The sequence below is a fragment of the Coffea arabica genome, chromosome 3c (assembly GCF_036785885.1).
Source record: "Coffea arabica cultivar ET-39 chromosome 3c, Coffea Arabica ET-39 HiFi, whole genome shotgun sequence".
Taxonomy (NCBI): domain Eukaryota; kingdom Viridiplantae; phylum Streptophyta; class Magnoliopsida; order Gentianales; family Rubiaceae; genus Coffea; species Coffea arabica.
The window spans coordinates 12,985,085-13,003,746 of record NC_092314.1 but is presented as its reverse complement, the minus strand read 5'-3'; the positions used below and the strand labels follow the sequence as shown (position 1 = coordinate 13,003,746).

General features: G+C 37.4%; 1 protein-coding gene across 1 annotated transcript; it reads right to left on the bottom strand.

The window, feature by feature from the left end:
• Window positions 1-16,103: 16,103 nt before the first annotated feature.
• On the bottom strand, window positions 16,104-18,237 carry LOC140037827 (uncharacterized). The gene is made up of 2 exons (XM_072082966.1): window positions 18,228-18,237; window positions 16,104-16,717 (listed from the first exon to the last, which is right to left on the bottom strand). Exons 1-2 carry the CDS (start codon window positions 18,235-18,237, stop codon window positions 16,104-16,106), a joined length of 624 nt encoding a protein of 207 aa, XP_071939067.1.
• Between the last annotated feature and the right edge of the window lie 425 nt (window positions 18,238-18,662).

Here is an 18,662-nt window from a genome sequence, read left to right as displayed (position 1 = left end):
GTCCGATACACAGGTGTTGAACGTCCAACTCCTGATCATTTAAACGAGTAACTCCTGGCTTGTCTTCTTCGGACGTCCGAGTCTGAGTTTATTACTCGTCCGAATGAACTCAAAGAATGTCGGACGTCCGATCCTCTCCTTTTGTGCGTCCGACATCATCCTCAGCAGACTTCATTCTTTTTGTTCTTCTTTTTCTGCTTTAACTCCACAGACCTGTTTGGTTCATTTCTGAAAAGGATCTCTACAAAAGGTATTAGATACACCCAATTGTTTTGTAATCATCAAAAGATATGAATTGAGATAAACAATCTCCCCCTTTTTGATGATGACAAAACAATTGGATGGAGCACAGAATTTAACTGCTCCCCCTAACGAAGTGAATTTACCTGCTCCCCCTAACGAAGTGCATGAATAGTATATCAGAAGAGGCGCAATCCACACCATCAGTGCTGATCCAGCTCAACTCCCCCTGAGATTATCTCCCCCTAACTAGTTACTTCCTTCTATCAGTGTTAAACCAAATCCAATTCCAATTCTCCCCCTTTTTGTCATCACAAAATTGAGTACCAGTTTTGGAGCTAGCAGTACGTCCCATCAGAAACATTATCAGTGTATTCATTGACAATGTTCAGCACAGTGTGAACTCAATCATGTAGCAGATGTTAAACAGAAACATTCATTCATTGAGCAGATTTCAAACAACTAATCATAACATCCATTCAAATCATTCATAACAAGCACTTAGTTAAAACATTCATAGATAGTAGAAAATATCCAGGTGTTCAGCACTTAGTACAAAAGTGCAATGCAAAAGATGAACTAAAGTCCTAGGTTTAGGTGCAGTGATCTAGTGGTGCCTAGATAGTGATTTTAGATGATCCAGGCCTCCTCCTGGTCAGACGATACTGTTCAGGGTCCTCCTCTTCCTCAGTTTCTTCATCATCATCTTCAACTTCTTCCTCAGTTATTGGAGCCTTGCCTTTATCCTTGGGCTGAGAACTGGAAGCTGGAGTAGTCTCATCACCAGTGGTTGGCCTTGTGGGCTCAGATCTTGGTTCTTTCTGATGAGCAGCCTCATTTGTTTCAGGTATAGGGGGCACAAGAAGATTCCTTTTTTCAAGGAAAGAGAATTGTTGGGCAGAGGTCATGGTCATCATGAGACCATCTTCAAGAAGCATGACATGCTGTTTGAGGTCTTCAAGCAGGGAGATGACCTCAGAATTGGAAGAGAAGGACTTACTGGCAGACTTTCTGGGATGAATTGTGAAAGGAGACACATACCCTAACTGATCATGGGGAGTTCTAGGAGTGACAGGGGTTTCATGCAAATTTTTTCTTCTAGACTCGGCCACAGTCTCCTTGTAGCACCAATGACCCTCAAAAAATTTTAGATTCTTTCTTTCAAAATAAGTTTTAGAGAAAACTGAAGAAGCACTTTCCTTTGGAGATTTGCCAGAAAAGGGTATGTCAAAATGAGCAAAAATGGGGGTCAGAAATCTGCCATAGGAAAGCTTCCTACGACTATCAGTGCTGATTTTGAGCAGAAATTTGCACATTACAAATCCAAAGTCAATGCGGATTTTTTCAACAAAGCAGTAGAAAAGATAGAGTTCCATTTTATTTGCATCTGTTCTGTGGCCATCAGTTGGCACCAACAGATTCGAGATGATAGTGAAGATGATCAGATTCTGAGGACTGAGATCATCCAATCTTGCCTCAGCAGGGGTGTTGAATTTGGTTTGAAAATAAGTCATGAGTTTAGCATTGTAAAAGTGATGATAGGCAGAAGGGAATTCCTCATATGAAAAGAAATTTGCAATTTTTCCCTTAAAACCAGGTTCAATATTAGTTTTCAGAATTGAATTCACAATGTCAGGGGTTAATATGATGTCTACAGAGTTGACCCTAGAGAAGAGTTCAGTGTGTGATGTACCCTTTCTAAGATTAGCAAAAAATTGATACAGCATGTCAGGATAGAAAACATTAGGAATGGTCAAGAGATGAGTCCATTTCTGGAATTGAAAGAGTTTGATGACAGGTTCAAGATCAAGCTTATGAAATTCAAAAGGAATGATGAGCCTTTGGGTGATGAAACCTTTTTGAGATATTAACTCAAATCTGTCTCTGGCTTCATCATCGATGAACTTGGGTAGAGGAATGGGTTCAGGTGCAGGCTGAGAAACTGGATTCTTCCCAGAACGTGTCCCTTTAGAGGTTTGAGTGACAGATGCACCAGCATTTTGAGTCTCAGTTCTTGTCCTTGGAGACTTCCGGATGGAGGGTTCTGGTGTTGGCTGACTCTCAGTGATGTTTTCTTCATTCTGCTGATCACCAGATGGATCAGCAGATTGCTTTTTCTTGGATTGGGGAGTTCTCTTCCCCTTTGCTGTCCTTTTTCTTTTACTAGAGGACCTTGTGACAGTTTCTTCACCTTGGGTGGCCTGCTCTGGTTCCTCATTTCCACCAGCAATGTTCCCTTCAGAGATCTGCCTTTCCATTTGTTCATCAGATGATTCAGGAGATGGAATAACTAATTTTCTTTGGGCAGTCTCCTTTACTATGCCCCTACGAGTCACTTTCTTTCTCTTTGAAGCCACAGGAGGTGGATCAACAATTTCAATGTCTTCATCCCTCAGTTTAAAAGACCGTCCGGCACTAGTAGATCCTCCCCTCATCCTAACCATGATGCAATGTGGATGTGCTTTTTAATGCAGAGTGTTGTGTATAGAAGGAAAGAACAGTGAGAGTTAACAAGAGTGCACTATGATGCCGCAGGGAGAGGGTTATATGAGATTAGGGTTTCGTATGTAAATTAGGAATTTTGGGGCAGTTGGGTGTTAGGAGTACCTTTTATGAGTGGTTAGTGAGCAATGGAGGTGTAATTGAGTTGGTTGAGTCAATTTCTCGGAACTTGGTTTGAGGAGAGAGGAATTTGAATTTCAAATTTTAGAGAAACTGAAAGGTCGCGTCCGAGACTGATGAAGGAAAATGAATTGAGAAGAGTCAGTAACTGCCTTATAGGACATATTTTTGAGTGTCGGACGTCCGAACGAAGTGATGCGTCCGACACAACCGTCCGAGCCAGGGATTTTCTGTACCTTGGATGAAGAACACTGTCGGACGTCCGTTTCAATTCATCGGGCGTCCAATAAGGATTGACTGGAAATAAGACTCAGAACATTTTTTCTGTAACACCCAATTTAGTTCTCAAAGACACAAATTGATCTAGCGGAAGAGCTTTTGTGAGTATATCAGCGATCTGTTCTTTAGAACAAATAAACTCAACACGGATTATCCCCTTTGAGACAAGATCGCGAATGAAATGATGCTTAATATCAATGTACTTAGTCCTAGAGTGTTGAATGGGATTTTTTGTGAGATTAATTGCACTGGTGTTGTCACAGTACATGGGTACACATTCATATACTAAGCCGAAATCATTTAATGTGTTTTTCATCCATAACAATTGAGCACAACAGGCACCAGCAGCAACATATTCAGCTTCAGTAGTGGACAGTGAGATAGCATTTTGTTTTTTACTAAACCAAGAGACCAAGCAATTTCTAAGAAAGTTGCATATACCAGTAGTACTTTTTCTATCTATTTTACAACCTCCAAAATCAGCATCAGAGAATCCACACAAAGGAAGTTCATAACATTTTGGATACCACAAGCCAAAATTTAAGGTTCCTTTAAGATATCTCAAGATTCTTTTTACTGCATTCAAGTGTGATTCCTTTGGACAGGATTGAAATCGAGCACATAAACACACAGCAAACATGATGTCAGGCCTACTGGCAGTTAAATAAAGTAAACTTCCAATCATACCTCTGTACTTCTTCTCCTCAACTTTTATACCTTCCTCATCTTTGTCTAGTTTGGTAGAGGTGCACATAGGTGTCCCAACAGGCTTTGAATCCTCCATTCCGAATTTTTTCAGCAACTCCTTGGTGTATTTTGTAAACGTTCCATCTTGGTTTTGAACCACTTGGAGTCCAAGGAAGAAATTCAGTTGTCCCATCATGCTCATTTCAAATTCTTTTTGCATGATGGTGGAAAAGTCCTTGCACAATTTTTCGTTAGTAGCACCAAATATGATATCATCCACATATATTTGCACAATCAAAAGATCTTGTGAGCTTTGTTTTGTAAAAAGTGTAGTGTCTACAACGCCTCTTTTAAAACCATTTTCAATCAGAAATCCACTCAGACGTTCATACCATGCTCTAGGAGCTTGCTTTAATCCATATAAAGCTTTTGAGAGTTTAAACACGTGATCTGGATAGGATTCATTTTCAAAACCAGGAGGTTGGTCAACATAGACCTCTTGGTCTATAAATCCATTTAAGAAGGCACTCTTAACATCCATTTGAAATAATTTAAAGTTCTTGAAACATGCAAATGCTAAAAACATTCTTATGGATTCCAGCCGAGCTACTGGTGCAAAAGATTCATCAAAGTCTATTCCCTCTTCTTGAGTGTATCCCTTAGCCACCAGTCTAGCCTTATTTCTAACAATCTCCCCTTTATCATTCAATTTGTTTCTAAAAATCCATTTTGTGCCAATGATAGGATGGCATTGTGGTCTGGCAACCAGAGTCCAAACTTTGTTTCTTTCAAATTGGATTAACTCTTCTTCCATAGCTAAAATCCAGTGGTCATCATTCAAAGCATCAACAACATTTTTAGGTTCAATATGTGATACAAAAGCAAGATTATCTATCAAGTGTCTAGATAAGCGAGTTCTGACCTTTTCAGAAGGATCACCAATTATAAGTTCCCTGGGATGATTATGAGCAAATTTCCAGGCTCTTGGAAGATCATTAGGAGTAGTGGTAACTCCATTATTTACATCTTCAACTGGACTGACCTGAGCATCATTATCCTTTGAATCAGTATCTGGTGAGGCAGAGTCATGGTCATTAATTGCCAGCTTCTTTAGTCCTTCTTGAACACCTGTGTCATCATCTTCACCACAACTCATAGAAATGTCACCATTAGATTCATCAAAGGTAATGTGTATAGCCTCCTCTATGATCAATGTTCTACGATTATAGACTCTGAAACCTCTTTTGTTTTCACAATAACCCAAGAAAATTCCTTCATCAGATTTCTTGTCAAACTTTCCAAGATGTTCCTTGATATTCAAAATGAAACATTTACAACCAAATACTTTGAAGTAGCTGACTACAGGCTTTTTATCATACATGAGCTCATAGGAAGTTTTGTTCAAAATTGGTCTTAGAAGAATTCTATTCATGGTATAACAGGCTGTGTTTATGGCTTCAGCCCAAAAATATTTTGGTAAATTGCATTCACTAAGCATGGTTCTAGCAGCCTCTTGGAGAGTTCTATTTTTTCTTTCTACAACTCCATTCTGTTGAGGAACTCTAGCAATAGAGAATTCATGGGTAATACCATTATGATCACAAAATTCTGGAAAACCACAGAACTTAAATTCTGTCCCATTATCACTTCTAATTCTAACAATTTTCAAGCCAAGCAGATTTTGTACTTTAGCAAATAATGAGGTAAAATTCTTAAAGGCATCATCTTTATGAGCAAGGAATATTACCCAAGTATATCGAGAGTAGTCATCAACAATCACAAAACAATATCTCTTACCACCAAGGCTTGCAGTCTGTGTAGGACCAAACAGATCAAGGTGCAGAAGTTCAAGTGGTTTTGAAGTAGAAACACATTTCTTAGGTTTAAAAGAAACCTTGACTTGTTTTCCAAATTGGCAAGCATCACAGATTCTGTCTTTTTCAAATTTAATTTTTGGAAGACCTCTCACAAGTTCCTTTTTAGAAATTTCTTTTAGCAAATCCATATTGAAGTGACACAACCTTCTATGCCACAACCATGGGTCCTCATTTGCAACTTTGAGACATTTGAGATGTGAGGAATCAATTTTTTCAAGAAACACTACATAGACATCATTAACCCTTTTTCCTTTGAAAACAATGTTGAACTTTGAGTCAAATATGAGACATTCAAGATTTTTGAACAATACAAACAAATTCCTATCACACAATTGGCTAACACTTAACAGATTGTAGCTCAAATTGTCAACAAGAAGAACATTGTGGATAAACGTTTGATCATTCTTACCAACATCGCCAATACCAACAGTCTTGGCTTTGTTATCATCTCCAAATGTTACCTTTCCACTTGCTTTCTGCTTGAGTTTGATGAATTGTGATGCATCACCAGTCATATGTCTTGAACATCCACTATCAATGAACCATTTTGATTCTTTAGCAATGTAATCCTGGTTCACCTACACATAAACCCACAAGATAATACTTGGTACCCTTTACATGTTGGATCCTTGAGAGTTAGTCTTATGCTTGACTATCCATATGCATCTCATGCCTTTCCTCATGTTTTTCTTGACATGACAGTTGCTATACATGTGACCAGATTGACAACAAAAGCTGCATATTATCATTGGATCAATCAAATGAACAGGTTTAATGAATCTGACTTGCTTTCTTCTGTGGATAGCAAACTCATTTGTAATTTGGTTCAGTCTTATTTGATGAGTGTTAACATAAGATACATTGTTATTCTTTTGAAGCTGATTCTATTTCACATGATGTAACACTATACATAAGTCATCCATCCTTTTTCTTAAGCTGCATAGCTCACTTTTGAGTAGGTCATAGTAATTTTTCTTCTTGTAAAGTTCAGCAAGCACATCAGTTTCAGTCTTTTTCAGGTTATCATTTTCATGCTTTAGACATTTGTTTTGTCGAAAAAGACTTGCATTGTCTTGTATTAGAAAGCTGATTTTTTGCTTTAGTTCTTTATTTTTAACATAGGATTCTTTCAAGCTGATATGCATTTTTTCTAGAAAAGAATTAACATCATCATCAGATTCACTATCACTATTGGATTGAGAATTGCATTGTGTTACCTCTTCATCTCCAATAGCCATGAAAGTTACTTGAGCAGATTCCTCTTCTTCTTCAACTTCGCCTTCTGAGTTGCAATCATTCCAGGTAATCTGGAAATTGTTGAACTTTGGTTTTCGTTCAATCTTGCTTTCCTTCTTTTTCTTCATTGGACACTCATTTGCATAGTGTCCAGGTTGGCCACATTCAAAACATTTATCGTTCTGCTTCTTGTTGAATTCTGGTTTCCCTCTATTCCTGAAGTCATTAGTCTGATTCTGGAAGGAATTGCTGGATCCGCCTTTCCTGAATTTTCTCTTATTGAGAAATCTTTTGAAGCCTCTTGTGATGAGTGCAATATCACTATCATCACCTTCCAAGTCATTTTCATCCAGTGAGGCTGTTTCATTTTCATCTTGTGAAGCTTTCAGAGCAATACTCTTCCTTCCTTTTGTGTCTTCTTCTTCCTGCAACTTAGATTTAAGTTTCAGTTCGTAAGAGGTTAGAGAGTTAATCAGAGATTCAATGGATAAGGAATTTAAATCCTTGGCTTCCTCTATAGCAGTCACTTTGCTTTCCCAATCCTTTGATAGAGCATTCAGAATTTTTCTGTTCTTTTCACCTAGAGAGTACTCCTTCTCAAGCACCTCTAAATCCTTAATCAGATCATTGAATCTACAATACATTTTGTCGATGTTCTCATGAGGTTCCATCTTAAAGGATTCATACTTGGTGACCAGAATGGACTTTTTCTGTTCTCTTACGTTGTCACTACCCTCATGAATTTCTTTTAGCTTATCCCACATTTCTTTGGCAGATTTGCACCCTTTTACTCTAATTGACTCATTTGAGTCTAAGGCACTGTAGAGAACATTCATGGCTTTGGCATTCAATGTGAGATTGGTTCTATCTTGAGCATTCATTTCAGCTCTCGTTTTTTGCCGCAACAAGCCTGTTTCTGCATCAAGAAAGTTAGCATCATGCGGTCCTTCATTCACAATAAATCACAGCTCAATATCAATGGATTGCAAGAAGATAATCATTCTTTCTTTCCAGCTAACATAATTGGAACCAGTAAACATGGGAGGTCTAGTGACAGATTGCCCCTCAACAAACATAGCATGACTGGTTGTCATCTTTTCTCCAAGCCGCTTGAGCTTAATCTCTAGGAGACCAAGCTCTGATACCACTTGTCAGGATCAAGCGCTTACCATTGCACCAAAAGCTATAGCTGTTAGCGAAGGCGCAACTTTATTTCCTTAACCACAATGGCAGCGCAAAGCACCGTACCACGCTCGGTCAGCATGAGGGGCTGCACCCCTGGGTGCCACGGGCTGGGCGGTTAGTCCCTTCGAGTCGGGATCTGAGGGATGTTGCTGATTAGGCCAACAATCCCTCCCCCAGCAACAGCCAGGGAGACTCGAACCCGCGACCTCGCTCTGATACCAATTGTAAGGATCAAAAACAACCTAAGAGGGGGGGTGAATTAGGCTTTCAAAAACCTGCTAATAAATATTCTACCTTTTTGAACAGACAGCCTTTCTTTTTCCCAAATGCCTCCCAATGAACAAGATAATACAATAGCGCAGGTATTAGTGAGATAGAGAGACGAACAAATTATATATAAAAGTAGTAAATAAGAGTAAAGAACCAAACCAAGCTTCAAACACAACTGAGGTTTGAACACCACTATTATATACCAAGTTACTTCAAGTTGAATAGACTTGCAACCAATTGAATGTGTACAAGGAAGGGATCACTTCCTTCTTGCCCCAAATCACACTTGGTCAAGCAAGGAAGTTTTACAAACACTCGCAAACCCTCACTATGCTACACGATTGAAGAAGCTATGTCACACTTGAAAAACAACTGCACGAAGATTGCACATGCAAGGAATACAAATGTTTCGTTTCAGTATTCTAGCACTTGAATCACTCACGATCTGATGTAGGCTTGATGTGGAAAGTTCTTGTGAGGTGGTTGACTTTGTTCCTTTTATAGGAGACCAGAGAATTCCTCAATTAATGCTGTCAACGGGCAGAAAGCAGCTGAAGAGTCAACTAGCCGTTGGTGCTGTCGGACGTCCGATGCTTGGTTTTTATGCGTCCGAAGGTAGGATGAATACATGGAAATTTCTTCTTCACTTTCTTCGGACGGCCGATGCGTCCAGAATGTTGCGTCCGAAGAGCAGCAACAATTGTCGGACGTCCGATACACAGGTGTTGAACGTCCGACTCCTGATCATTTAAACGAGTAACTCCTGGCTTGTCTTCTTCGGACGTCCGAGTCTGAGTTTATTACTCGTCCGAATGAACTCAAAGAATGTCGGACGTCCGATCCTCTCCTTTTGTGCGTCCGACATCATCCTCACCAGACTTCATTCTTTTTGTTCTTCTTTTTCTGCTTTAACTCCACAGACCTGTTTGGTTCATTTCTGAAAAGGATCTCTACAAAAGGTATTAGATACACCCAATTGTTTTGTAATCATCAAAAGATATGAATTGAGATAAACAATAAGGATGTTGGTACTAGCCAGCATATCACAAAAATCAAGAACCTGGGTGGATCCTGAGAAGCTAACTTCTCCTTCTATCACTCTGCTCAGAGTGGGCGAGAATATTATAATGCCTGCCTCACCAAGGAGAGCTCCAATTTTTTCATTTTGTTCATCCATCATCTCATGATGCTCCCTTAAAATGCTTCTCAAAAACCTCAGGCCTGCATAGAGTATTCGCATTTGATCTTTCATGGAATCCACAAAGCTAGAGCTGCAGCATAACAACTCCCAGAAACGACTTATCAGAGAATCATTGAAGTTGTTCAATATCCGCTCATCCATCACTGCTGTATGTAATGATGCTGAGGAGTTTGAAGCTGCAAGTACTTCCTTATAAATCGCGTAGACATGAAAATCAACCGCTCTGATGCTGAGGAGTTTGAAGCTGCAAGTACTTCTGTACTCAACATTTTTCCAAAAGGACCACATGTAAGAGAGGCGTGCTGCGGTCAAAGCCACCACTTCAAAGTGAGCCAATAGCAAGGCAGGAATATCTGCGGTTCCTCGCATTTTGGCAAAGGGAATGAAGCTTTTCAAGAATATCAGCTTTGCTTCAAGATCTTGGACTTGAGCACTCAAAGGAGCACTCAAAGGATCATATTTATTAATTCGCCAATTCATATGGTCATTTGTCAAATCTGCTAGATTTTGCAGGATGAGGTCTATGAATTCCAACAGTTCATCATCTGTCATACAAGAATTTGATTGAAATGACCTGCTGCTTGCCAAAGCAAGGTAAATTTGGATGATTTCTTGCTTGAGTGATGTGATCTTTTTCTCAATTTCGCGGAACACTCCACGAGCAAAAATAGAATTGTGAATAACCCATTCATATTTTTCCATTTCTAATCTAAGGCAAAGAGACTGAATGTCCTCCTCGGATTTGTGAAAGGTATCTTCGATACAAGATAAGAAAGATGGAAGACTCACCTTCTTCACAACATTGTCAGATTGCAAGTACAAATGAACAAGGCTCCACTTTCTAGCACACATAAGAAATGTTTTGAGAAATTTCATGTGTTTGATTGCATCACGAACATCGAAAAGAACATACCATCTGTTATGGAGCGACTCTAGAACCAGTAAAACACGATCGATGCTGCAAGTGGAGGCCATCTCCATCTCGTATGGAGGGATTTTCGTCAGTTTCACTCTCAAATTTTAAGAGAGAAACAAATCTCACTAACTGCAGAGCTAGCAAAGTATTTCTTTCCTGAAAATTGCTTATTTGTTTCTGGTGTGAGAAGGTGAAGAAGAGTATTGAGACAACCAACCATTCAACTAGGTGGAATTGGCATCAAGGTGGACCCCAGGCAATGATAATCAATTATTCAACTAGGTGGAATTGGAGCTAGGCACCCAAAATCCAAATTTATCTTGAACTAATTACAAATGGAGGAAATTGATAAACAAGATTAGTTGACTCTGTCATCAACATTTTATTAGGGAAATTTGATATTAGGGATCACATAAAAGTCTATGTTTTAAGACAACACCAGCAGTGGTTAGGCTGATTTAAGACACTTTGATGATTTTATTGTCCAAAGCAAGAGTGGTCTAGACGGATCAACCCCTTCTCTATTATACATTTATATTGCCTCAATAAAGCAAAAAACCACTTGCAGACGCATTCAAGTGGTTGTGGACCTTTCACAAGTAGTGGGTCTGGTTACATAGAATTATTTACAATTATTGTATTCCATTCCCGCACAGTTTAATATGTTAAACTTTATGATTAGGAAGAACAGAAAATAAAGAAGCATCAAAATATAAATGATCAAAATATAATGAACCTTCAAGCTAGCTCTCTAATTTTCTTTCATTTTTTTCTTTCTTGAGCAAACCACTAAATTTGATCACTTTCTCTTCTAATTATCTCGTATTAATAATCATGACCATTGATCTTGGAGATTAATAACCATGACCAACAAAGTAAAAACTATGAGAAAAAAAAATAATTGAGGGCTTCTTCAACCCTTGGTATTGTGGAAGCAGAGAATTTGGGATTTCTGCAATTACTAGTGTCAATTATATCATAAAATATATGCATTACAATAATAAATGTAAACTCTAAGATAATAAATATAAACAATAAAACGAGAACTTGCAAAATTAATGTTACCAATATACAATGGTCAAAGAAAATGATTGGATTAAAGAAGTGAAAATTGCTACTAATTAGTAGTAATACTTCTTTTCAAGAATCAGGACTTAAATGCATGCTAATTTTTGTACAAAATTATCTACTTATTGTTAGGGTGGTAATCTAAATCTAACCACTGGTGAAAACCATCATCTTTAAACCCAAGATCTGTATGACGATTATTAAGAAATACATTAACTGTAAAATAGCGGAAGCGTACCTGAATCCATATTAATAAACTTGATACTTGAATCCCTAGAGATTTGGGGTGGCCTTCTAGGTCAACAGGTATTCACCGATCCTTTGAGAGAGGCCTTTAGTTTCTCTCTGGTATCTTTCCTGACGATGGGATATCAGGGAAGGGGTATTTTGTGGTATTAGGAAATACGACAACTAAATCGATACCTGTGACCTGGTGACCATAACCCTATTTATAGGTAACATTCCTGTTACCTTTTAGAGGCCTATTTCAGCCCATCATTGAAATAGGAGCCCATAAGTTTCTACACATTAAAAGGCCCACATCCTATTAGATACATTAAATCCAAACTATATTTGATCACTTTAATTGGGTTAAACCTTAATTGACAGTTTGCAATACATAATTATTCACATATAAGTCCAATGTTGGATTAAGGATCCAACAATCTCCCACTTGGACTATATGTGTAACCTTATAATTATGTTTTGCAATTAACCGTATGAGTTTAACTTTACTGTCATTATCACAATGTATCTGTAACCAATTCGGTCCATCAATTACACCAATATAGGATCAAAGCGGCCTTTGTTACAATTTCGTAACTCGACCCATCAATGGTCATATATATCAATGCAATTGAATGACATGAATTATGATGTGGATGTGTAGCATGAAAATTTCATGTAATGTGATCAAAACATGCCTATTTCCAACTGGTCCACCTTAAATTTTATGAGATCAAACCATACCAAAATTATAGTACAAATAAATCCAAACTTTATTTATGCATAAAATATCCTTAAATCCTTAATAACTGAAAAATATCATAAGAGCATTTAAAATAACAAACTCCCACTAAAACTATACATCATTTAATACGACACCCATATGAGCAGTATGCTCATGAAACATTTTGGGTGGCAATCCCTTAGTAAGCGGATCCGCAACCATGGAGTTTGTCCCGATGTGCTCTATTGATAACTGTCCATTCTGCACTCTTTTTTTAACAGTCAGGAACTTGATATCTATATGTTTAGATTTGGTCGAGCTCCTATTGTTATTGGAATATAAGACTGCTGACTTATTGTCACAGAATAATTTGAGTGGTCTTTCAATGCCATCCACTACACGTAATCCTGTGACGAAATTTCGCAGCCAAATTCCCTGGTTGGATGCCTCATAACAAGCTATAAACTCTGTAGTCATAGTGGAAGATGCTATGAGGGACTGTTTAGCACTGTTCCAGGATATGGCACCTCCAGCCAACAAGTAGACATAGTCTGACGTTGACTTCATAGTATCTTTGCATCCAGCATAATCGGAATCAGTATACCCAATGATCTCTAACTCATCTGACTTCCGATACGTGAGCATGTAATCTTTTGTTTTCTGTAGATATCGTAAGACCCGTTTGGTTGCTTTCCAATGATCTAATCCAGGATTACTCAAATATCTACCCAACATCCCAGTAATGTACGCAATATCCGGACGCGTACATACTTGAGCATACATTAGACTCCCTACTGCTGAGGCATAAGGAATCTTTTGCATCTTTCTTTCCTCAAAAGCATTCTTGGGACACTGTTCAAGACTAAATTTATCTCCTTTAGTCACAGGGGTGTCACCTGATTTACAATTTTACATGCCATATCTCTTAAGAACCTTTTCGATATAACCCTTTTGTGATAGTCCTAAAATTCTCCGAGATCGATCCCGGTGTATTTGGATATCTAACACAAAAGATGCATCACCAAGATCTTTCATCTCAAAATTTTTGGTTAGAAATTTCTTGGTTTCATGCAATAGACCAATATCATTGCTGGCAAGCAAAATATCATCAACATACAATACCAGAAAAATATACTTGCTCCCACAGAACTTATGGTATATACAATCATCCACTAAATTCATCTTAAAACCAAATGAGATGATTACTTGATGGAATTTGAAATATCATTGTCGAGACGCTTGTTTGAGCCCATAGATGGATTTTTTAAATTTACAAACCATATTCTTTGGATCTCCTGATACAAAGTTTTCTGGTTGCACCATATAAATTGTCTCATCAATGTTACCATTGAGAAACGCTGTCTTTACATCCATCTGATGTAACTCAAGATCGAAATGTGCCACTAATGCCATGATAATTCTAAAAGAATCCTTTGAAGAGACTGGAGAGAAGGTTTCTTTATAATCGATACCTTCCTTTTGTGTAAATCCCTTAGCGACAAGACGAGTTTTGAATCTTTCCACATTGCCTTTCAAATCCCTTTTGATTTTAAATATCCATTTACAACCAATGGGTTTCGCACCTTCGGGTAATGGGACAAGATCCCAAACATCATTGCCCTTCATGAATTTAATCTCCTCATTCATAGCATCGATCCACTTTTGAGAATTTGAACTTTCCATGGCTTGACGGAAGTTGATTGGATCATCTTCCATCAATCCAGAGTCATCCTCATGTTCTTGGAGAAAAACAATGTAATCATTTGGCACTGCACTTCTCCTTTCTCTAGTGGATCTTCTTAATGGCACTGGTTCTTGAAGAGAAAGAGTTTGTTCTTGTATAACAGTTTGCTCTTCGACATTGTCTTGATTTGTCATGTCATGATCAAGTTCAGGAATAGGGTCCTGAGTAAGAGCAATGACACCTGTGGGAATATTAATATATTTCTCTTTAAAGACAATGTCTCTTACTGTATTTTCTCCCCTAAACTCGACATCCTCAAAGAACCGAGCATTTCCTGTCTCAAAAATTGACTTAGTTGTGGGATCATAAAACTTGTAACCTCTGGATCTTTCAGAGTATCCAATAAAATAATAACTAATCGTTTTTGAGTCCATTTTCTTTTCATTTGGCCTGTAAGGCCTTGTCTCAGCTGGACACCCCCAAAAATGCAGATGCTTTAAACTGGGCTTTTTCCCTATCCAAAACTCATAAGGGGTTTTGATAGTTGTTTTAGTTGGAACCCTATTGAGTATATATGCTGCAGTCTTAAGTGCTTCACCCCAGAGTGACTCTGGTAAAGTAGAATGACATATCATACTCCTTACTATGTCTTTAAGCGTTCTATTTCGTCTTTCAGCTACACCATTCATAGTGGGTGAACCCGGCATAGTGTATTGTGGGACGATACCGCATTCCTCTAGGTATTTAGTAAATGGTCCTGAACGTTGTTCACCTGAACCGTCATATTTGCCATAGTACTCACCACCACGGTCAGATCTGACGCTTTTAATTCTTTGTTGAGTTGATTCTCAACTTCAGCCTTAAAACTTTTGAGCACGTCCAGTGACTGTGATTTTTCAGAAATGAGATATATGTAGCCATATCTTGAAAAATCGTCTATGAACGTTATAAAATATTGTTGACCATTCCAAGCAGATGTAGGAAATGATCCACAAATATCTGTATGTATAAGTTCTAAGACGTCTAAGAACCTATTGGCTTCAAATCTCCTTTCATTGGTTTGTTTCCCCTTTATACAGTTAATACAATCATTAAAATTTGTAAAACTCAAAGGGTCGAGAATTTCATTTGACACAAGCCTTTCCATTCTCCGTTTGGAGATATGTCCCAATCTCTTGTGCCATAATGCAGCTGAATTCTCATTAACTAATTTTCTTTTAACTCCTCTAGTACTCAAATGCAGAGATTCATTAAATGAGGCAATCGTATCAATTAAATATAGATTATCGTAATGCATTAAAGAACCAGAACCAGAACCAACCAATTTTGAATCATGAAACAATTCAAAATTTTCATTTCCAAATGAACAAAAAAAAACCAAATTTGTCCAAAGCAGAAATAGAAATTAAATTCCGTCTAAAAGACGGTACAACAAATGTCTCATTGAGATCCAAATAAAATTCGGTCTTTAACAATAATCTAAAAACTCCAATTGCCTCAACTTGAACTGTTTTGCCATCGCCCACGTAGATATATCTTTCATTATCATTAGGCTTTCGGCAATTCAGGCAACCCTGCATAGACGCACTGATGTGAGTTGTTGCACCAGAATCTAACCACCATGTGTGTCTAGGTACCAAAGTTAAATTAACCTCAGAACAAACCAAATTAAGAAGCATACCTTTCTTAGCACGCCAAGCGTGATAGTTGGTGCAATGCTTCTTTTGATGCCCTTCAGCCCCACAGAAGAAACAACTCTTCTTTCCCTGATCATTTGATTTCTTTTGTTGTTTCTTTTGTGGCGCTGTACCTGCAGCTCCTTTTTCCTTCTTTCTTTTAAGTCCCTTACTTTTATTATTAGTGGTTGACACCAGATGGGCACTTTCTGTCTACTCTTGCTTCAACCTTTCCTCTTCCTCTACACAGTGTGAGATGAGTTCATTTAGAGACCAAGTCTCCTTTTGACAATTGTAACTCACCTTAAACTGGCTAAATTGTGTAGGAAGAGATATTAGAATCAAATGCACTAATAACTCTTCAGAGAGTTTCAACTTAAGTGCATTCAATTTCGAAGTAAGATGAGACATCTCCATGATGTACTCTCTGATATTGCCTTTACCACTATATTTCATTGAAACTAGGCATGTCAAGAGCGTACTAACTTCAGTCTTTTCGTTCTGGACAAACCTTTTTTCAATGTCCTGAATGAACTCTTTAGCGGTTACAGTCGTTTCTGACATTGTTCCCCTGAATGCTTCTGGAACGGCCTTTTTAATGATCATCAGACACAAGCGATTTGATCTCTCCCACCTCTCATTATTTCTCTTTTCATCAGAGGTACTCTGATCTGTAAGAGGTGGGGAAGAATCATTCCTTAACGCAAGGTCGAGATCCATTACTCCAAGTACTATCAAGAGGTTTTCTTTCCAAGACTTGAAGTTTGTGTCATTCAACATTGAAATGTTATTGATGTTGGCAGTAATATTTGTAAGATCATTTGCAACTGAACAGAAAACATAATATAATTAAAACAATGCTCACATGAACCAAATAATAATAAATTTAAATAATGGTAACCCCATCCCAAAATATCGATATTCCATTAATATTTTATCTTTGGACAAAATATTAACTTCTAAGTGATAGCTTGGTGCAGTAATAAACACTGACAATAATCACATGTCAAAAATAAATTTTCCTTTGGGCCAATTTATAATCACATGTAAAATCCAAATGTGAAATCCAAATAATTATCACGTATTTATTACCACAAGTGCACATGTAATTTCACTAAATATTGACCTTCTTTTGGGCCGATCAATATTTATAAAATTACTAGTGCCCAACTAATTATATGTTAAAATAAATTAATTTCCACAATAGAGGTCACTTTGGTGACATATTATTTCAATTAATTTATTCCAAAATATATATAATCATACCAATATTCAAATTAAACAAAAATTTTAATCAAAGTCAACTTTGGTCAACTTTGGTCAAAACATGGTCAAATCAATCAAATTAAATCATGACTTATTGGACCAAAGGTCCATATCCATAATTTGACCCAAAATTAACATTTAAGCCCAAATTTTTTTTTTAAATCCATAAGTACTTTATATTAAAAAAAAAACTACATATTTAATGGGTCACACATATGGATTTTATAGGGCTTAAATGTCCTATTTAACTTTATTAGGGTTTACTTAAATTAAAGAAAACCCTAATTTTCTTAACATACAAATATATGTGTATTGGTTCTTAAACAGAAGACAAATCAAAGAAAAATGAAGTTTTAACCGAATCAACCGATAAACATGCAAATTGAAGTCCAGATCTTCGTATAAGGTTTTGTCTCAAATTTGGTTATACATAAAAATTTGACTAATCAATGCACCACAGTACAACCAACAAAAGCCTAGATACGGCGGAATCTACATAAATACAAACTTGATTCAATGGTCAAAACACAAAACAATGAATCATCAGTCAAACCGTGAGTTGGCATCATAACAAAGTATATAGATGTCTAATAATTCATGGGGCCTACTGGATTGAATGTTGACTCAATACATGGATCGGCCAACTACGTATCTTAATTCAATACTCATGAATTAATTATGCTTGACTACGGTAGGGACCACATATTCATATGTAATACAAAAAACCAGTGAATCATGAAATCCGAAGCATCAAACCAAAACATAAAGCCGCACCGTTACAAAATCATGACATGAACAAGAAACCAATTAGTGAACAGTTGGCCATCACCAAGAAGTTTATTGTTTAGCTGACAACCATATAACCGAAACCCAATTCGTGAAACATAAATATATATATATACAAATTACTGAATCCAAAGTATTTCTCAATAATCAACCATATGGGCTTTGATACCACTTGTTAGGGTGGTAATCTAAATCTAACCACTGGTGAAAACCATCACCTTTAAACCCAAGATCTGTATGGCGATTATTAAGAAATACATTAACTGTAAAATAGCGGAAGCGTACCTGAATCCATATTGATAAACTTGATACTTGAATCCCTAGAGATTTGGGGTGACCTTCCAGGTCAACAGGTATTCACCGATCCTTTGAGAGAGGCCTTTAGTTTCTCTCTGGTATCTTTCCTGACGATGGGATATCAGGGAAGGGGTATTTTGTGGTATTAGGAAATACGACAACTAAAACGATACCTGTGACCTGGGGACCATAACCCTATTTATAGGTAACATTCCTGCTACCTTTTGGAGCCCTATTTCAGCCCATCATTGAAATAGGAGCTCATAAGTTTCTACACATTAAAGGGCCCACATCCTATTAGATACATTAAACCCAAACTATATTTGATCACTTTAATTGGGTTAAACCTTAATTGACAGTTTGCAATACATAATTATTCACATATAAGTCCAATGTTGGATTAAGGATCCAACACTTATTTCA